This window comes from Branchiostoma floridae, chromosome 8, assembly GCF_000003815.2.
Source record: "Branchiostoma floridae strain S238N-H82 chromosome 8, Bfl_VNyyK, whole genome shotgun sequence".
NCBI lineage: Eukaryota > Metazoa > Chordata > Leptocardii > Amphioxiformes > Branchiostomatidae > Branchiostoma > Branchiostoma floridae.
In genome coordinates, this window is record NC_049986.1 from 17346688 (window position 1) to 17368969 (window position 22282).

Here is a 22282-nt window from a genome sequence, read left to right on the forward strand (position 1 = left end):
GTCTGGCCTGAATAGGAACGTTCTTAGTCAATTGCATGAAATTTACGAAAGCTTTAAATTTTCATGGAGGTATGAGGTCGCCGAACTCTAGTTTACCCTGCGTTTGTCTGTGTGTGTGTCTGTGTGTCTGTGTGTAAACAAGATAACTCAAGAACGGTCGGATGGATTGGTTTCATACTTGGTGTGTTGGTAGGGTGTGATGAAAGCTGGAAATGATTGGATTTGGGGCCCCCTAGCGGCTCCCCTTGGTACTGCAGCGCAACTTCTGGTTTTGCTATTTCGGTGTTCTGAACATGCTATGGTCACGATATTTGAGTATTAGATAGCTCTTGTGCTCAGGAAGAAGTGACATAAGTTTGGGCCCCCTAGCGTCTAGTTTTGGGATAGCAGGGGCATTTTTGTCAAAAACTTCTGAAGAGGATAACTCAAGAAGGGAACAACGAATTTTCATGATTTTTGGTATGTAGGTACCTCAGACAATGTTGTACAAAATGAAATACTAATTATGCAAAATAGGAGCAAATTTGCATAATTAATGACAACATTCAATCATAGCAGTTTTTTCTATGTATCTCTTGTCTTGGGCGTGATATGGTCTTGAAATTTAGGTGATAGATAGCTTTTAGCGTCATGACAAAGTGAGGCAAGTTTCAGCCCCCTAACATCTAATTTGGGAACTGCAGGGGCGTTTTTGTCAAGACATTCCAAAGAGGATAACTGCAGAAAGGATTGACGGATTGGTATCATATTAGGCATGCGGGTACCTTAGGCAAAGATGTTCATAATGATATACATGTTATGCAAGTGAGGACTTAATTTGCATAATTAATGAGGAAATTTGTATAATTCCATTGTTTGCAATAACTGGACTTCAATAAATGTAACGCATGTTAATTATGATAGGTGGAATATAAGCAGATACCAAATATGGTAATGAGGAACTTATTTGCATAATTCATGTAAAAATTGCAAAACCGCTTTATGATTAATAATGGGAATTTTATAATTGTGACATGTGTATGTTTGTCAATGATGAACAACACCATGCATAAATTATGTTAATGTCTTAGTCAATTGCATGAAATTTACGAAAGCTCTAAATTTTCATGGAGGTATGAGGTCGCCGAACTCTAGTTGTTTTAGTATTACGAGAAGATCCTTACTTTATATGATATTTGCATTTTCTTTCTCAACGAAACAAAGGTGCAATTTGATATACATGTATTACCTTTTATGCTGTACATGCTAAGAAATGTTACCATACAGTAACTCAGTAAACCTTTGTCACTATTTCTGTTCTTTACTCCAAAACAAGGAAATCAAAGTAAAGAAGACCTTCCTACCTGTAGTTGTTAGTGTCCAGTATGTGCTTGTACACTATTGGCGTGCGGGAGTAGTATGTCCCCTCGATACTGAAGGATATCGTTGCCTCATCAAACACCTTTGCCTCCCGCAGGAAGAAGTTATTACAGTGGATCTTCATGGTGGTGAAGTTTCTCACGTTCTCAAACTCGAAAACAATCTCCACGGGTTTGGTTCCCTTGGTCGTGTTCTTCCAGCCAACCCACTCGTACCCGGTCCACATGCCACTGGCATCTAAGAGGAAGTTGTCGGGGCCGGTTATTCCATCGGTAAGCTGTCCCAGTCCGCTGTACACGAGGGACGTGCTTTTCGCACCGTCGTAGGTGGCGTCGTTGACAAGGACGTCCCCGCGGCTCTGTCCAGGAGGCATGGAGTACGATACGAGGCCATCTACGAAATGGTAAATGGTAAGTTAGGTTAGGACAAGTCCATACAAAAGAGCCATCTAGCAAGTGATGATGGAATTACATTGTCATTGCTAAGGCTTACAAAAGAGACATCTAGAGGCCTACAGAGGTACTCCATCTTTCTTGAGAATGTAACAACATTACTAATGAATATGGAAAATGCATACATGTACTCTGATAATCTAGCTTTCTTACAAGTTAGTTATGGTACAAGTGTGTCTATACATGTACAGGGTATATGTGTGCCTATACAATGTGACTTGACTATTGGAGTCACTCATCAATAATAATCCAGTTTATTAGACCCTGAAGAATGCCGACATGCTACCCATTTTGCAACATTCTCACCGTTCCATTCGCAGCCGTACATCTCTACCCGCATGCAGACGGTCTGCGGCACGCCCGGGTCGTTACTGAGCGGGATGAAGCGGATGTGGTTCCCGATGAACGGCGGGTCAAGGTCACGCAACACTGGGGTCATGGAATCGGTGTTCCCTTCCAAGAGCTGAGGAGAAAATGAAGAAACATTGGTCCCATCCCTTGATCAAGGCTACACATCCAGGCAAACGATGTCTAGAAACAAATCAATATCTATAATTGGACAAATTATTTGATTACTTCCAGAAAGTTTTGAGCAATATCTATCACTCTTCAAATCTTTCTCCATCTTTTTCTGAGGCTTCATCAGAAATCAACAATCCAATTTTTCCTATGAACATTCATGATCCTTATGGATATTGAACAAGTAAGAATATGAGGAACGTAAAATACTGCCTCGATACTTTAACTGCATCCATATTGTAAACATATCTAAAATGTAAAAAAAAAACGACTCTGGAAACCCCTTAAATAGCCTTTTCTAGTTAATCTAGATGATGATGATGAGTTAATCCATGTCATTTTGTTGACACAATAATTACGGAAACTTATGGAATTTGCCTGTGGTGTGGATCTATGGTTAGCTTTCTATTTCCAAAACTGACCTAGAACTAATTGCAAGAAGGTATGTGAAGGACTTGCTTTCTCCCAATATTTCCAGTGTTGACAAAACTTGCCAATAAATCCACCTGGACTAATCAATACACATACTTGTATCATCGAGCAGAAAAGCTCCAATTAGATAAAAACCCTAACCGTGCAGTTACAGCGACTAGACACACTGGTGCAATTCACAATGTAATTGAATTAAGAGGATAAAACTAATTACACTAATTATGATCTGTTTAAGTTCCTTTGTCTGTATTTTCCAATACTGTGGGTGGGATACATAGGGCCTGGGAACATTCCTTAATTGTTCCACTTTGATAATCTCCTGAGAATAATTCCGTTAGGATTACTCCCGAAAAAATGGCAGCAGGATCAGTGTAAGATCTTTGTGTCATTGTTCTGTATTGAGAAACAGTTTCAAAGAATGTAAAATGACAGGAAATTGTTCGTTCACCAGTTGGTTTTAGAAGAGACACTTCCATTTCGTACAACCACCACACTCATTCATTCAAGTCTCAGAACTGTCCCAGGCAGTTGCTGTAGGTTGGGAAATTGAGGTGGCAAGATGCCTGTGAGAATGGATGGGGAACATCCTGGCATCCCGGTTCACATGGGGACAAACTTCCTGCTGAAAATTCCTGGTACATGCCAAGGAAATGAGACAGATTCTTGGCTGTTGGAGTGTAAATGAAATTTCTCCATGATACTGTGTGTAGCTATGGATTCATAAGACTTTGTAAAGCTAGTAAATTAGTACTAGTATCGTAAGATAAACAAACCTCGTTGCCTGTCCTGTCCTTCCATCGTCTCCACACCTTCCCGTCCCGGCTGTACTCCAGTCGGAACCTGCGAGCGAACTCCCTCCCGATCCCCTCGTCGTACCTCCCCTGTACCGCCACGATCGTGACGAAGCGCTGCGTGCGCATGTTGATCTGGAGGTACTCGTATGACTCGTCTGTGACCATGTTTCGCGGGCACCACGCGCCGTCACCCTCATCTTGTCTTAGTCTGTAAACGCAACAAAAAGAGTTCACTTGCAGTAAAAATGATTACATTTTGACAGAGGCTCCACATCTTTTTGAGAAAAAAAAGTTTGAAAACATTTTTCTTTACTCATCCCAAGGCAAAGGCACTCAGTAAGAACACTCCTCTTTTCCACATGGCCAGCTCTATCAGCAACTATGCAGCAGCACAAATAGTCAACTTATTTTCATCTAATTGCAGGATGAAAACAAAAGCTTTTAAACACTACAAAGGCTATCAGGAATTGCAGCCTCTTAGAATTCTATGTCAAGGGCAAAATCTGCTGCAACAAACTGAAGCAAAAGGAACGCAAGAAAATTAAAATGGAAAAGCCATTATGTGTTAGCATTGCCTTAAAAAAACATAAAATGTTGGCTTGTCTTAAAAGCGAAGTACAGCAAAGAGTAGGATTATCATGAAGCCATCTTCACATTGTCATTTTCAGTCACATCACATCAAATGCAATTAGTTCGTTATTCTCAAACTCCACTCTTTGTAACGACCAAACCGGACAAATTTTGGGGTGCAATTTCTCTGGCGCCCGTCGGACTCACCTCCGGCGAGTTATGTAAGGTCTGGGGAGGTACACAGGACAGATACATAAGGAACAGAAGAGAGAGGAGAATCACACGTCAACACCAACCAACAAAGAGAAATCATGGATGGAATCATGCATGAATTGTCTAAAAGAAAAATACATGAGCAATGAGACAAGTCTATAATATTCTATCATCATGCTGTTTGACTACAAAAGGAAGCAATTTTCGATCAAATAGCACAAAGATAGAACATTTCTCCGACTGTCTTATTGCATGTCTTTCCTGCAGACACAACAAAAGACACTTGTATGAATCTATGGCAAAATCATGAAGAAAGACAATCCAAGTCTGGAATGCCTTACAAATATTACTGTAAAGAGTGAGGAAATGTTCAAAGAAATGAGAGAATGAGGAAAGTTTTACCAGAAAGAAGACCTTTCAGAAGGAATTGTGTTAATGAATAATAGTACATATGGCATGGAATGGTAGAGAAATAACAGACCAGAGAGAAAGGAACAAGAAAGAGGGCCACTGGTATATGAAACATAGAACTTTATTTTGATGCCTAACATTCTTCCAGGCTTATATCCAAGGCAGATCAAATCCTTGCAACATTTGCAAGGTGCATATTCACAACTGTAGTTGATAAAAGCAGTACCTCCCAGAGAAACCATTTTCTCCAACATAACAGGATAACTATACTACACACCATACCTTGCATAGCTTGGACCAACTGTTTCGAAATGTGAGGAGCTTGCTGAGATGTCCTCGTCTGGGATTCTCTTGTCTTCCATACCCAGGGAATACCGGCATGTTGCTGCAGAGAAACAAGATAATACATATCATTTAGTATCACTCTTCAATTATTGATGAACAAATTCAGTCTGTTAGTATGGTATGTATATGTACACAAAGGTTTTCTAGCTCTATTATGTAAAGTCTTTTAATATGGTAGTTCATGTGACTATTCTTTGTTGCTCATACACAAATTTGTGATCTCTTCAACAGAATAGGATGATGATATGTTCTTCACCTATTTATTCTTATGCTTACAAGACAGAACTTCTTTTACTAGCTCCCAGGTATATATTATGTAAAATCTATTTATACATCAGTACTTCAGGTGACTCTTCTTTAAGCAAATATCGCTCATACTACTCATACACAAGCTTGCATGAAAGAACTTCTTTTTCCTGACCATTTCAGAGAAGTACTACCACTGCTGCAGCTATTTGTACAGATGCTGTTCAAACAGTACTAATCCTGTTTTTCTTCTGGGATGTGGATGGTAGATCTACAACCCAGACTACCTGATCACGGCAACAGGAATTTATTTGCACAGACAGAGTCCTGAATGCCGTCCTTTCACTACATGGACCTTCAAGTTGGCTGGTTCTATTTTCTTTAAGATTTTGGGATGTCTGAAGGACCCTTCAGAACTCACAAGGCTGTGACTGCAGGAGGTGGGGCTCTGTTAGCTTAGGACAAATACTCCCAAGGACCACACAATATCTGCGTGACATGATCTTAATGAACCAGGTGGGATTAGCCTAATCTCAGATAATCCAGCGAGATTAAAACCAACAATGGTCCAAGTTTTCTGGGAATATCCCGGGCCTGGAAATGTCTCCCTTATAGATTATATGGAATCAATATTGATTACCGGTGGATTTCATTTTTTTTTAATCACTTTGGAAATTAAGACAATAGATAAAGCCATTGTTCTTTCAATGACCATCTGGTACTGATAAAAATGCTTCTGTGAATGATTCATTATAAGATTTATCAAGCATTAGTTCTTGATGCCCAATGTTTTTCCAAACAACAGTCCCTTCCTTTCCTAATCTTTCTCCAGTCTGGTTGGCGGGACATTACAGTCTGACCACTGTACCCTGCTAGGTGCACACGTCACTCTTTGTTTAGACTATGCTATGGCTATTCAGGATAAAGCCATTCGGAAAAGGAAGTATGTTTCTTTTAACGTATAGTCAGAGTCTGTACGATTCACTGTTCCACCATTAGTGACAAAGAACATTTGTAAAACATCATATCACTGATGGTTTTAAAGTTTCATGAAAAATAAAATCATTGGAAGCTATAATTGGTCACAATTTAATGGCTACAAACACACCACACACCTTTATCTGTGCATGAGGATTTCGTAGAAAAACAGAAGAAATTCCTTATTTTGACAGACTGAGACCCTCTCCTCCCATCCTACACTGGACAGGATGTTTACCTGTTTTCACTGTTGTTTAGATAGAGGACCATACAGGTGAATCAATTCGTCATAGCTTTTACTCTTCAAGAATGATCAAAGGCTTTACAAGAACAGCAGATAACCTGTTTGTTGACAGTATTAAAATGCTAAAGAACTGGAAGTATTATAATACATGTAAGTGTTAGCATTTATCTAAAATGAAACAAAGCCCCCCCAAATCAAATATTCAACTCTTTCTTTTTAGAGGTTTGATATCGAATACGTTGTAGTGCTCATGACCTACGGACTCCGGAAGACATTTTTTTTCTGTATTAGCTTGCAGTCTATCCGTTTGGTAAAGACTATGACAGAAAGGAAGATAACATGCTTACCATGATACCAGATGTAAAGGTTCAAGAATACTGTTAAACATCCCAAACAGGAATGCAAGTAGTTATCCCTGGAGTATTGAGCAGGCAATGTTTGTAACATTTTTTTCAAGATTAACATTCTGAGGAACGTCTGTTCAAACTTCTGGAGAACCCAAGTTTGGTTAGACCAGTTACTGAAAGCACAAACTTCCTGACTTTTCTTGAGTGGGAAGCTCTTTCTCACCGTAGTTAGGAAAGATGGGTCACTGTGTTAATGTCAAAGATGAGAGGGCGCTTACGACACTGTCAAGGAATGCTGCAAGTCAAACCTACAGGCACAGACATGCAGATCTTCTGACATCATTCCAGATCAAATGAATGTGGGTTTTGTTTACTTTACTCCCTTCGGAAAAGTCACCATCCACTATCCAGCTATCTCCCTAGGCAATGGAATGGTGGTGCTACACCCAATTTTTGTTTTGGTCTCAGCCCCACATATAGGCATGTTCTGTGCTTTGTGCCAACCATTTTTGCCCTCCAAAGTACTACAGCACTATCTACAATGCTCACTATTTCTAGTGAGATCCCTGTATTGATGACTGGACTTGCAGGATGAGCAGTGACCACACAGTGTGGTGACCACAAGAGTCAGGAAGTCTTTAGATCTGCACTGTCCATTAATCCCCAATCTTCAGGCTGTAAACAGGTCCCATTAACACCTCTGCACCTGCCTACCACCCCCACACAAAGTGAGATAACTGCTACATAATGAACTAAATGGAGACATCGTAAAAAAATGTTCTTATGAGTTTAAGTTCTTTGGGTTTAGGTAACATTTGTTCAAGTTCTTGGAATTAAAACTTTTGTAGTAAATTTACTGTGGCAATAGGTAGCCTTCATGTCAAATATTTCGAAAAATGAGTAAGACTCAGCCAATAATGCACGCTTTACACGACAAAAAGATGATATGAGTAACAAAATTGGTGACCCATTGTCCCTGGGCCACAACAAAAACTTTCAGATTTGAAAGTTGTTATAAAGTTGCATTCTGATGTACCACTTGCTCCATGGAAAGTGTATGTATACCTGCCCTGGAGGCAGATACTAATAAACAATGTGAAAGACAAGCGTGTGACATTGTTAATGATTTCCGTTGGGAGAATACCCTTTGAACTCTGGAGCAAGGTTTCTGATGGTTGTGTTTTGCCTTAGGCTAGTGCGTAAAACCACGAGACATTCTCACAGTGTGAAAGTACTTGGGGAAATGTAGAGACATTGAGGGGGAGAGACACATGAACGTCTTACAAATGAGAAATTGAATTAAAAAGAAGAAATGAATGAGACAAGAGGAGAAAGAACCACCTTACCATAGTCTGCAAGAGCATCCAAGGTGGCAGAGCAGAGAAAGAGAGAGGGGGAGACATTTTTCACAAACACACAACATACTTTCTTTGACAGATGAAACACAGCAATGTCCTGGGGGCTAGGTAAGCAGGCTTGAGGATAGGTTTTAGTTAAGCCCCACCTGTCCACAAAACTTTAGCAAGAATAGGACTACACCCAGCAGGCATCTACCTGACAAGTTCAACACTGATTTGAACTGATGATACGTAAACTTTGTATTAAATATATTCCAAGTGTATTGTTAAACATAAGGTAGAGAAAAGTAAAGAGATTAAACAATTTTCCACCTGTCAGGCTCCATTACAGGTAAACAAAAGATGTTAAAGTGCAGACACACGTTCCTTCACAGGTACAGGAAAATTATGGCCCTTTCTCATGATTGATTATGACATTTCTCTTGATGAATAGTGTATGACTCAAGGCTTAAACCATCATGTTAAGTGTCAGAGAAGCACTGCAGTTGTATTGTTTACTAAGCCCAGAGGAATCTTTTATTTGATTCCAACCACGGAAACTCACAACGGAAAGTTCTACACCTACATGGTACCCTATTGCCATTTTGAAGTTCTACTCTTTCACATTTAACAACATTGAATCTCTTTCAGTCTTTTTTGTTTCCTCCATTTTTCTATCCCTTCTATTGGCTGCGTCATACATTTGACAACCTCTAGTTAAAGTCATACATTTGACAACCTCTTGTTAACACAAAGGTTTAAAGTTTTGACAACCAGACAATTATGAGGAAGCCAGAGAAGTGGTGGATTCCCCTGGTACAGAACCTCTGTGGTCAGGAGAAACCATCCCAGACTGTGTTGTAATAACACCAAGTCCCAGGTGGGAGGGGGGCTGAACGGAACCAGCAAAAGATCATCATCATCAAAATTATCATCATAGATACTGATGATTTAGAACCATTGCAGAATCCTTTGTAGCAAACTAGTAGCAGTCCTTTCTTTGGTTATGAAACTTTGTATAGAAATGATGGTAAATTTATCTGAGAGACTGTTTTTTCACTATTTGGCTACATCTTGTTTTTTTATCAAGAACAAAGTGTTACTGGCTAGTTTTACATTTGAGAGATAAGATTTGGTAACAGAGCATTTGCGAAGTGAAAATACCAAGAGTATATCTGTTTCCCTTTGTAAGCCAGTAGTACAGTTCTTATAATGGCCTTCCCTTACACACACACACATACTTGGTATACTGTGTTTTTAGAAGATATTATACGTGACTTAACTTCTAAAAGAGCCCTTCCCCCTCCACATCTGAACACCACATGTGCTGCAGTCAGACGAGCTATTTGTGTTCCTGACAAATTTGACATTGGGGTGCGGAGCTTTACATAGCTCAGCTTCACAGCTGTCTGACGTCACTTCTCAAATTGAGCCGCCATGTGATCACCAAGAACTTGGCAAACAGCTTGGTGTGAAAGATCTGTCAATATCCTGGACAGTTGGCTGACACCATTCTGTGTTTAATGTGCCATTAATAGGGTGATGAAACTAACTTGATATGGTAATTTCTGCCATTGTGCTAAAATACACTTTTGCCTTTGATGATCTTTGCATTTCCAAGAGGACTAGACACTCTTAAGAAACTCCACTTTTCATTGTAACCGAAAGTATGAAAAAGAATAATAAATCAACAGAAAGGAATGGACAAAACACACTAGCATTTACAAGGTAGCAAACACACGGAGAAAATTCTAATTAAACATGAATACAGAGAACAGCAACTTTGCTTTGATGTTTGTTTCGCTTGTCCAGTTTCTTCAGCAATTCACTGAATGATATGTAATGTAAAATATTCACAAAACCGACATTAATAGCAGTAATTCCAAACTGAGAGTTCAGAAAATTGTTACCAAACAGGATGTCTGAGATATCAGAAATGTTTCTGATTGTCACCACGCAGCAGTGCAGGACTGGGAATGGTCCGACCAGTGTTTGATGATACCTGCCCACCAATTGTGCCTTAAACAAACTCACCCGACCACCGCATTGTCTCCTCAATTGTTCCCCGGGGGCTGAGACAAAGCACACCTTTACAGTCTTTTGGGAATACTTGTTATTGCAAGCTTCCTCCTGTTGCATGGCATTTTAAGAACAGGCTACCTTCATGATTGATTAGCGATGGCTTCAAAGGTAACTCGTACTACAAAGAATTTTTACCTGTAACTGATCAGCATAATTTTGACAATCCCTATACTTTTCTCAAGGAAGGAAGTTTCGAAATTAAAGACTAACTTTTCCTGGGACACGCAGACAGGAGGTACCCTTTTGTCTCAGTTTCAATAACTCTTATATAGTTCTGGTCTGGTAGTGCTTTGAATCACAGATGAAGACTTAAGGAAGTTTGTCAAGCAGAATCAACAGATAGAGAAGAAATGTGCTTCCTCTGACATGTCCCTTTACAGCTCATTAGCTCTCGTCTTAAGCACCCACGTTTACCCGCTTCACAAAAGGTGTGATTCATAGACAAAGACCTGCCCCGTCCTTTCTCCCAGCTGCCGCGGGCGGAAATTTGTTCCCTTTGTGAAGTGTCATCTTCTGTTTCTCTCATTATTTCTCCAACGTTAGGCCATTAAGCACACATCACTGTGCTACAACAATAAAGCCTACCTGTCGTGACACCCAAATCTGCAGCTAACACAGTGACGGAGATCGTATCTCTTCGTTTTTGTTGTTCTAATTGTCATAATTTCTACATTACGGAAACTGGAACAATGTAGCTGCTAATGTTGGTAACATCGACTACTTACTTCCAGGCCTTTGAATGTCAAATCTTGTGTTTCTAGTGTATGAACATAACATTTAAACAAAGATTGAAAACGTCCTGCTTCCATGATACATATCTTTTCAGGCTACAGTGAAACAGTTACTGTGAAGGACAAAGAATGCCAGGAGGAAAATTCCTTTCAACTTTATAGACTTTATGAACTCACAAGCAGTGTCCTAGTACATGTACATGTTTCCTTACATTTTTCAAAAAAGGCACATTTTCTCATGAAGGTTGAAAAGGGTTTCCCTAGAATGGTTTAAAATCAACTTTCCAGGTTATTTCTGTTCTAACTTCTCCCAGTCGTTTTTAATTTAGATGTATCCCGGCGGCTTCTAGTCTTCAGCCTATAGTTAGAGGATTCACTTTTTGATCTGCATTCATTGGAGAAGGATTATTAAGGGGCTGTTCCCCTGTAGGGCAGGACAGTCATGCATTGTTTCACCTAGGTGGGGCCTAAGCAGGTAGAAAACCATCTCTTATCAGGGGAAATCTTTCTCAAAGTCTGACTGGAAGGCAGGATTATTGAAAATGAATGTGTAAAATGGGAGGGACATAGAAAGTAGGATTATGATAAAGCTATGCTGATAATGGGCAAAATGATCAAAGTTAAAATTGGCTACATAGTCTCTTTGCGATGTCCATGTGGGTTAACAAAAATTGGATGTTCTTCAATCATATGTGGTGGTTCCAAAAACTTTAAAATCATGAAAATCTTTCTAATCGCATGTAAGATCAGTTATCTACATCTTTATCAAAAAGTGATAACCTTTCTGTGCCCTGTCTTTCTCCAGTATTTTTCCTAACTTTTTCAGGGCCTTACAACTGTGGACAAGCAAGTTGAGACAAGAAGACATACAGGTGAAAAGGAAGTGGGGTTCTGGTCTATTGGTCTTTAGACTTGGTGGTTGGCATGACAAAGAGGATTCACCACACATGAATAGAGAAAAGGAAATTCTCATAAAGGGAGACACTACGGGGAGGGTTTGACACCACGACTGCTGTCAATCACTTTGAGTTTGGACATATTCATCCTGAATCGGCTTACAGTATACTTTGACTCTTCATTTGACCTCCCTCCCTCCTGAGGGAAACTTTTGGCATCAAAGTTGTCTTTTTGGAAGGCTGGGTTAGGCAGCAGGGAGAAGATCTGATAGCTTTGTTCTCCTGCGACCTGTGTTTTTCCTCCAAATCTGGTTATAGCTCCCAGTTGCAGCAATAAGCAGAACAACTGGAAGAGTTTAAGGAATATCAAGGTCCAATATTCTGTAATTTTCTCCTCGAAACTCCGCAAAGTGGGTGGGTAGAGGTAAGAGGATGTTGTTTGTACAACCCAACCTCTTCACGACAGGGTTCCAAAGGAAAGGTGAAAGAGTAAAACCCAAACAACTTGCAGGTGTCTGGCCGAGTGGCAATCTTCGGGCATTACTGAATGCTTGCTCACGTAGCGGCCCAGGTGAAGAGCACACACTTAGAACATGCTGCACAAACTGTGTAAATCATGGGGCAGGAAGAACACTAAAGGGACAGGACAAAACATGACAGGAAAGGTGTGTGTGGTTGGTTTAGGTTTACACAAGACAAGACAGGTGTACAACTTTATTGTCCAGTAAGGGGGATGAGAGACAGCATAGATTTCTTTAAACAAGGAAGTGAGTCATTTCATTAACTGACAGGATAATCAAACAGTATATGATTTCCTTGGAAGTTCTAAGAGACAAATGTTAAAGTTGCTAGCAAAAGTGTAGCGTGAAGATGAATTTTACATACCATTTCATTTGTATAGCATTTTAGAGAAAGTTGTGTTCTTTGGACTTAACTGGTTTGATGGGACTCAACTTTTGGTGGTATGATTTTACATTATTGTGGTTCCAACATACTTTAAGCTATTATCTTCTACAAGATTGAAGACTGAAGTCCAATACAGCTGGCAATTTTTAAGTCCCAAGGGCAAGGAGCACAGAGAAAACCAAAGGCATTTGTGTTTGTGGACAATCTTAGCAAAGAACTGGCCATGATCAATCAAGGACAATCTGGTAGCCAGCTGTCTGTAGTGTATGGTAAATGCACACAATGGTACTATGGGAATCTTAAATGCTGTCTTAAAAACCTGGCTACCAATTTGTACCTGTTGCCTGGCTCTTCTAGACAGGATTTGCTGTGATAGTTTTTCTTTTGACAGGGTGTCATAAAGTGTTTTGAAGGATTCAACCCTATCTTCTCTGCCCCATTCTTATCTAACAAAATGAATAATGCATTGAGTTTTATCATGATACAGATAGCGGCCTGCTCTTTCCCCTGCCCCATGACAATACCATGTTACTGAGACACTCAATTATCTAAACAACTCGAGCAGAGCACAAGACAAAACCGCATATTGTAGACAATATGGTACCGTTTGGGGAACATAAAGAAAAGAAAGGTCTGTACTTACAGGCATCTATGGCCAGCGAACCCCTGTACAAAGTCATCAGAAGCAGGAGACCCAGCACAGGCCCTGCTCTCCCCTCCATGGCGGCAGGATAAGTGTTGCTCGACTGATGAAGCAGTCGTTTTTCCAGCAATTGTTTTAGCTAATCCCTGGGATGAGTCTTCCCACCAGAGAGCATGAGCTCACTGTGGCATGGCAGGAGGTCGCCTCCTCAAACTCTGCTCTCTGCTGGAATGCACCAAGGCTGTACTTTTCCCTTCCACCAATATTTGCAGAGGCTCTCCTCGGCTCTGGAGAGGCAAGTTCCTGTGATGTTTGATAAATGGTTACCTCGGCACCTCCCGGCGGCTAAGTCTGTTGTCTTATTGGTGATACAGCACACACAATGTGGGTGTCCGGATGGAGGGAGGTTTTTCTAATCTCTGTAGAGTCCTGTCCTGCGCAGGAAACCTGGTTCAGATCGGCTCACCACCTTGCTGACAAGCTGAGCAGGTCTGCCGTGGGTTGTAGGCTGTCGCGTGTACACCAGCCTTGTTGCTAGGTGGGTGTTCTCACTGGCTACCTCAGCATACACGGGCTTCAGTCAAATCCCTGTGAAGCAATTGAGAGATATATTAAGTACATGTTAACTCAACGGTCTGCTTGGTGGCGGGCTTTTTGTGACCAAGCAACAACGTAATAAGCGGAGGTGGGGAGGATAATGATGGGGACTGGTTGGTCCCACAAGCGATCATTTCAGGACCGTTCCAAAAACTTTCCCGGGGGTGGCTGAGGCTCACCTTTTCTTTTTCCCCAAGCCCTTTCTTTTTCCTGTTTCTGTTTCTGTCATGCGATACCTTTGGTACCTCCCTCATAGAGTTTTTCTGCAAGAGATTTCAACAACTTTCTTCTCACTTTTCTCACAGAAAAAAAAAGGAATTTTGAAAACTCTTGCCATATGGAATATACCAAATAAAAGATAGGGGTAGGTCCATCAATCATTGGCTATACAGACAACACACAAGCCTGGACCTGTCCACTCCTCTAGGGGACTGAATGGAGTTGAAACAGCATGGGGTGTTAAAGATAAAGACAAAAGCAACACAGCATAATTAATCAGAAGCTAATTGTTTCTATTGTCTTGCACTATCTTTTAGGGTTTCCACCAGGAAACCTTTTCACCTGAACACCTGTATCTGTATGTCAAAGTACAACACTTGAACAACTGTCTTAGGAATCCAAGGGAATGTCAAGCTCAATTTAGTCAATATCTTTCTGACATTGTAGGAAAAGTTCTTGGTACAGTAAAGTTGCACTACATCAAAGTCTAAAACCTGCACTAGTGAAAACCACCTCATAAGGACCACCTGGCCATTGTGGCCACTTTTTTTATTTCCTTAGATCATTTTTGCCATTGACCCTGTCTATAGTGACCACCTGTATACCGTGACCACTAAATGTTTGACTGTACAGCATAGCTACAGTCCTAGTCCTTCATCCCAGTTGGACCCAGCCCTGATCTATCTATATAAGTGCTGCACTGAGACCAGACCTCAACTCTAACCACTGGTATGTGTACCTTGACTAATTAAAGAAAAACTCTACCTCCCCAGAGAGGACACATCACAATTAGTTCCAGTTGCCCAGACAACTAGGGGCACTTTGTTCTACCACCCAATTAAAGCCCTAATAGCATAATTAAGCAAGAAACCCTTATCATAATACAGGGCTGCTTTTTGAGGCAGGTTGCTTTTAAGAAAGCAAATAATCATGATTGTAACATCATAAACACTGTTTTCATAGGCAGTCCTAAAGTCTCCAGAGAGAAAACATGACTACAAAATACAAGGAATTAGTCCTCGCCACCTTCAAACAAATGTGTTACAGACATACCTCCAAAGGTTGTTTACAAATGTCTTAGGGAGTGGGAGAAACCACATATACAAAGTTCCTTATGAGTTTGAACACCCTATCGCTGGCCTTACAACAATAACAGTGCCGCCACACTTTCTAACACCCTCCTCCTGCAAGAGTCACCCCAAAGACCCTTGCTGACCCTTCAAGTCAATCCTTCAGTCTCTAAATCAAACAGTTGGGAGAGGCCAAGCCATCAAATATCAGCCTCTGTGATCAACATGTTAGAAAACACCAGGAAAGTGTATGTGGGGGGAGAAATGTATAGATCCCAGGGGAGGCTACACTGAGGGAATGCATCTGTTCTCCCATCTAACTACAGCATTCTTTGCCCCAAACTTTTAATTCAAACTGCATGGCCTGCTCCCAAATTAGGGGAAGAAATTCGGGGTGGAGGGGCACTTCCATACATGTACTGCCGATCCATTACATTATTGTGTTATTGAATTCTTGGAAGATTAAGAGACTTTGGGGTGAAAATGTGAGACAGCAGGGCAGCTTACCACTGTTTGGCGGATCTGGCAGGGAATTTGTCTTTGCTTTGAATGCCACAAACTCCGAAGTGAATGTCGGGAGTGTCAGTTCCCAGGAACGACAATTAGTAGAGAATTTCTGTAATGTGGAGTGCCCATTCATCAAACAGTACTTGTCTGTCTGCTTCTCAAACATAAGTCCAAAGGTGTACTTTGTACATCTGGCCAATACACCTGAGCATTACATCGGAATATGAAAAAGAAGGAACAAAAGACTGTGACCTTCTATTTTTACCTTCTAGTCCATAATCTAGAAGACTCATGCAACAAGTCTTGCTCACATATAATGTATGACTCAACTCCACCTTTTGCAGAAACATCATTGAATTCTGGTCAATACACTTGTGCATTACATCTCAACATAAAGAAGGAACAAAAGACTGAGACCAAATCTTTAACTGCTAGTCCATAATCTAGAAGACTCATGCAACAAGTCTTGCTCACCTCCACTGGCACTTTGCAGAACCTGAACTCCACCTACACAACCTTGCAGAAACATTCAGACATTCTGTATATTCCAACCCGGCCATTCTTGTCTTTACGATTTCCCAACCGCACTGGACAATGCCCTTAAAAAGGGTGGATCCCTGAACCCAGCATTTGTTTGTTTAGGGAAGATCTTTATCCCTCCGAGGGACAGTAAATGGATAGGCAAGTTTACAAAACTCGATGGACCAAACACAGAACACACTCTGCTGTAAACACAACATCATCAGTAGGACACTTTCCACACAAATGTTTTTACACAGAACGTTTGCGGAAAAATGGCAACTATTTTGTTGTTGGACGCTTATCCAATGTGTATACATTGTCATTCCTCTACAAGGTGTGAACAATCAGATACTACTTGATGTCAAAGGGGAACCGGACAATATTCTGAACCAAGAGACTAATAAATAACATGTGTACCTAAATGCTCTGCTAAATAATTTACAAATCCTATACCTAATTGGACAAAACCTAGGGGGTATTCAACATGCTTAGATCTATCTTTTGTAATTTGAAACTTTTCTCATGCTCAGCAACCAAAATCATGAAGATTATTATGTGCATATACAGCAACCACTAAAAGATTCATGATTTTGTAATGAAAGGAAAAAATGGAGGATTTTACACCTGTCCAAGGTGTTAATAAATCATGTGGTGATTTTTTCCTGGCAGTAGTCTTGTTCAAAGTGAATTAACTCTGGAGTCAGCATTCTTGTAGGCTTAATCACGTAGCTTTAATGTAATTTAGACAATTGGGGAAAATGAAGAAAGGAGAAAAGTTGTATATTTATACAGACTGCTCATTAAGTTACAGTAACAATAACACTTGGTGGGAACCTGTAAAATCAGCCTGCCATTTGTGGGAAGTGAGCAAGATAACTGATCCCAGCTCAATGTTGCAAGAAAAAGTATCTCGCTAAAATAAACAAAGGAGGCTCGATGAGATGGGAGGCTTAAGACCCGTAATTCCGGCCTTTGAAAAACTGACCCATTCTAAACAATCTTTCCATTTCACCCAGCACCATATTTGGTTAGATGGCTTATAACTCCACCTGTCTCTTATAGGAATTTGCAATATTTCGGTCCTACATAGAACCTAACACCCTGTTCTTCTGAATGTAATTGGCAATGGTTACAGGACATCTTCCAAAGTCCAGAGCCTAAGTTAAGAATTAGCTGACTAGATACAAAAAGGATTAACCGACATTCCATAGATCTTAAGCCAATCTTGTAGTTCTCCTGTGTCAAGACCTTTCTGTTGTTAAAGAATTGGGTGGTATGGAATAAAGTTGTGTGCGTTGAATGATGAGCAAATATTAGAAGACTTTGTCCTAGCTGTTCTTGAATGCTGACATTCCTACTTTCTACATCAAGAAATTTGAAACTCAGAGAGACTACTCAATATTTAAACCATTCTTATCCTTCTATTAATAATGAAGGTAACATTTTTCACACCTGTTTTTCTTTCATTTTTCACTTTAAGCCTCCAAGTCATTAAAGTGTAATGACACAAATCCATAAATAGCTAGAGGGCCGTTCTTTGAAAAAAATCATTTAGAGAGATTCAGTAAGCTCTGTGGTAAGGATTAAGATACTAACAAAGGGCAGAAGAAATTGAAACTCAGATGAACAAAGATGGTTATCTCAGCAGGTTATCTTAAGAATCCTTGAGACTCTGGAATGTGTACCTTCCAGCCACACTCCTGGTAAAAGTGGGGCACGGAAGACATCCCACATTCTAGCACAGCACTTAATAGGATGTAAAGAGGCTTTGCAGAAGCCAAGAACTTTAACCAACCTGGAATGCACAGATCTTAGAACTATACACTACATACCAGTTATGGGAATATAATGCAAAGTATGAAGAAGATGCTAATATGTATGCAGTGATTCTCTATCACACAACGCACACACACACACACCATACAAGAGACAAACACTCTGTCCTCAACCCTGTATAGCACAATAGCTGCATTCCATCCCAATGCTTGATGCTACACCTTTCCAATACCATACTGATAACCAAAACATGGTGATAGAGCAGCCAGACAGTCAAGTGTTTCTACACAAACCCTGCCCCCTAATGGAAGGTGATTCTCCCAGATTGTAATCTCTCTGCATGGAGCAACACTAGCTGTGTAAGCGGGGAGGAAAAGCAGATCTGCAGTATAACATGACACAGTACAAGACCTTTGCCAACACAGCCTAAGGCAGTGTGCAAGCAAATACTTCTGAATCAGCAGTCTCAGACTAGGTAACTTCTTCTTATTAACCTGACTAAATCAAGATTCTAGCAACCCTCTCACTAGTCGGGCCTCTAAAAAATCCCAAGACACTGAGAGCTTGTGTCACACAGACTACTCCACTTAGGAAATACAGAAGGGATGTCTGGCTTTCCTTTAAGACTTCTGGTCTTCTTCTGACTACTTTAAATCTATTAACATGGTAAATGAGCACACCTGGACAGCGTCGTCTTCTTCCTTCCATAAAGAAACAGAGACATCACTTGCAATTGTAAGAGGGTTTACCATGATAAGACTAGGATTTAGGGAGACCATATCAAGAAGACAACAAACAAAAACCATGGGAGCAGAAGAATCACCAAGGTGTCCCCAAGCCTTGAGGAGATGGTTTTCAACCCCCTGGGGACAGCGTGAAAGAAGATGTCAACATAGATGTCATCCTCATGCAAAGTGGAGAGGGTGGTGTGTAAGTAGAGAGGGCGGTGTGTTATCTCTTGGCTACAGAAGAGAGACCAAGCTGACTTGGTCAACAAACAAAACATCACAGTTGTAAGGCTGTTGGAGATGCACCAGCACTGGAGGTCTCTTCTCTTATACCACAGTGTTATCAATACTGTCAATCAGCAAGTTTTCTTAAAGCCAAGATTTCCTCCACACATCCTCCACAATTGCTGCTACTAGAATGGGCAGATAAAATCTTGAAAGGAACAATACAAAATAGGGAAGTGGTTACTTTGGAAAAGAGCCAAAACTAATATTTCCACAATACTTGAAATTCCTGTACTGAACTACAATAGAGACGGGAGACAATAGGTAGAGCAGAGTCTTGGGGATGACATTTCAATAGTTATATAATATGACAAAGGGGCAGAAATAGAAACAAATTTTCGAACAAAGAAAAACCCTCAGTCAGGGAGAACATTGTGGCAACAGGTTTAGAAGAACTGCAATTCCAATTTAGCTCCTCTCTTCTTTGCCCTAAAACCAACCAATACACTTTGTGATGCCTTACTTACAATTGTCTGGAGCAATCTAGGGACCTCTTTCTGAGTCAGTGACTTCAGTTTCACACTGCCAGACCTTCTAACAACAAGCAGCAGAAGAGGAAAGGATCATCTTGGTGTCGGATGTCACTTCCTGAAACCCATCTATTCCATCAGCAGGTGGAGAGCTCTCCTGTGGTTCCCAGGGAGATGTCAGTGTGGGTATCTGTGGTGCTGACAGGTAGTAATATCTCTGTGGGCCAGGGTCAGCCCCAGTGTAAACATGGGATCAGCTGGACACAAGCCAGGACCAGGTTTGGCATCAGGAACCCCATCTCTAACATACCTACAATTATGTTATTACCCAGTTTATCTTTGCAACATTTCGCACAGGTGTGAAAAATTGTAATTGGGGCCAGATGGTAGATAGTGCAGTACAAGTAAACAGTATATTACTTTTTCCACATTTCACACATAGATCAAAGTCTTGCCTAGTTTTAACAATGGTTGCATAGTTCATCAGTACATTTTAGCATGACCGTGCAATGTATGATATCTAAATCATTTAAAAAAGGTCACCCTACTCATATTTCCTTATCTTGGGAGCTCCAGACATAGCCATGCCAGAGCTTGTAATGCCAGTTCACAGTACAAAATTTCAAAACGTTACACTAAATTCAAAACGATAGCAAGACACTGTAACTTGGTAGCCTGTCTACTGTATTCTCTGGTGTAAACACAGACTTTTACTTGTTGATAGATGTTAATATTAAGAGCTCAGAAGCCTACATTATATAAAGTATCTACCTCCTTTGACAGAACAGAATCACTTTGACCTTCCCCCATGTTCCCCCAAAGGTCGCTGAACAGGGAACCCATAAAAGACTATTCCGAGCTGCCGTACGTCACCACCGCACATTTCTACCACATTTGTCACTGATCCAGAGCTAAAAGCAAACTCTGTTGGCCTGACCGGAAATGGCTGGACTCTATATAGCCTGACCCAAAGTCGGACTGTGTGTTCACAGCCCTGCAGATATATGTCTCTCCGGAAGTGTCAGACATGCGTGCTTTGAAGCTAGGTTGGATGATGTTTACCTTTGCTCCCACCAGGACACCCAAATGGTAAAGGCAAGCCAGGCCAGGAGTCCCCAGATTCCTGGCCGCTGATGTAAAATTTGTCCTACGTGATCCCGGCCTTCCCTGGGTGCCTTCATTACAGGTCCATCACGAATCTGACCTTCATAGACACCAAAACGGGTATCAAATCTCCCAGAAATTTCAAATGTTCTATAAATTCTCTCATATCTCAAGTGTTACATGAGTGTCTAATAGTTTCTTCCATTTGAAACTCAGAGATCTATATCACAATATTGTACTACCATAAGGAAAGCAAATTGGTTCAAGAGAGACCTCCAATGTTGAAGACAATTGCAACAGACTCTGGGACCTAGTTTTCTCTGACATTTGACCTCTTGTCCCTTAGATGGCCTGCAATAATTTGTTTTCTTGTCCATTTTGTCCTGACACTGGACTGGTATTTAAAATCTAACCTCAAGACCTTTTACATTCTTCTAAATACAACATCAAAAGGTACACCATTCCTTGACATATTCTGCTGAAAGCACTTCAAACTGAAACAATCCTGTTAGAAATCCTGTAAGCAATTTGAAGCATAAGGAAGCATGGTAATTTGTGCTATATAAATCCTACATCATGCTAAATGCAGAACAGACATACACGTGCATGTTTGCATGGCTACTAAGGGCCTATCACAGTTGGGTGTTGAAGAAAGTGCCAGTGGCAAAAACTACATCAGTAAAGAAGTCTGCTTTTTATTGCCAATTTGCAGGCAAACAACTCCCTTGCCAATGGGGACCAAAAATATTAACTGAAAATATGTCAATGCAACGTCATGAAAAATTGTATATGAAATATAGTCCATGATATTGTGAAGACCAATTTCAATAAATACAGAATGTTGAGAATTTATTTCAGTTTCTATGCTACATAGTTTCTTGACAAATGAATACTTTGATCCCCCTTTCCGACAGTGCCTTCTCCAGTAATAAACTGACAGTTGGCACATGGCTGACTGTACATAGCAGAGAAAAGGTTAAAGAAATATTGATGGGAAAACTTTAGACTGTGACTTTGGGATGGAATGTCCCCAGCACATGTCTGAGTATATTTGTCTCAGAAGTCAGTCTAACCTTTAGCGGTAGAAATGTCAGCATTTAACCTCAGAGGCAGTCTTTAAACATCTCAACCCACAGAGGGATTAGAGTAGAGGGGATCTGAGAAAGGGTGCCTTTGAGTTTTCCAGCATTCAGCGCTAAAGACGATCTACTAAAGACTGTATTATCAGCTCTAGAACACCACGTACAAAGCCAAGGCTGTACAAAATGCTGTTCTTTATCGCAGAAAAAATAAATTCGTGCCCAGGATTTCCCCCTTGTGCCTCTATGAGCTCAGACAAATATACAAAGACAGAGTTATGTCTGGGGATCTGAAACTGGGTATATACAGAGTTAAGGTCGGTATCACTGTTTAGATTAGGGAGCGATATCAATGGTAGGGGCGATCTTTGAACACAGTCGGGGATGGAACACATCACTTACACTGACATTTGGTGGCAT

General features: G+C 40.6%; 1 protein-coding gene across 10 annotated transcripts in view; it reads right to left on the bottom strand.

Moving 5' to 3' along the window:
- The window catches only part of LOC118421528 (discoidin domain-containing receptor 2-like), a 92541-nt gene that overhangs the window by 9791 nt on the left and 60468 nt on the right, over positions 1-22282 (bottom strand). For 8 of the 10 annotated variants that reach the window (XM_035828852.1, XM_035828851.1, XM_035828842.1 and 5 more), the window contains 6 exons: positions 13506-14093; positions 5033-5135; positions 4334-4354; positions 3536-3764; positions 2118-2274; positions 1344-1752 (listed from right to left, as the gene is read on the bottom strand). In XM_035828852.1, the coding sequence (XP_035684745.1) occupies positions 1344-1752; positions 2118-2274; positions 3536-3764; positions 4334-4354; positions 5033-5135; positions 13506-13584 (998 nt within the window). In that variant the 5' untranslated portion in view covers positions 13585-14093. Of the gene's footprint in view, positions 1-1343; positions 1753-2117; positions 2275-3535; positions 3765-4333; positions 4355-5032; positions 5136-13505; positions 14094-16372; positions 16395-22282 lie in introns of those variants that run through there. The other 2 variants (XM_035828848.1, XM_035828850.1) reach the window with 2 other exon arrangements.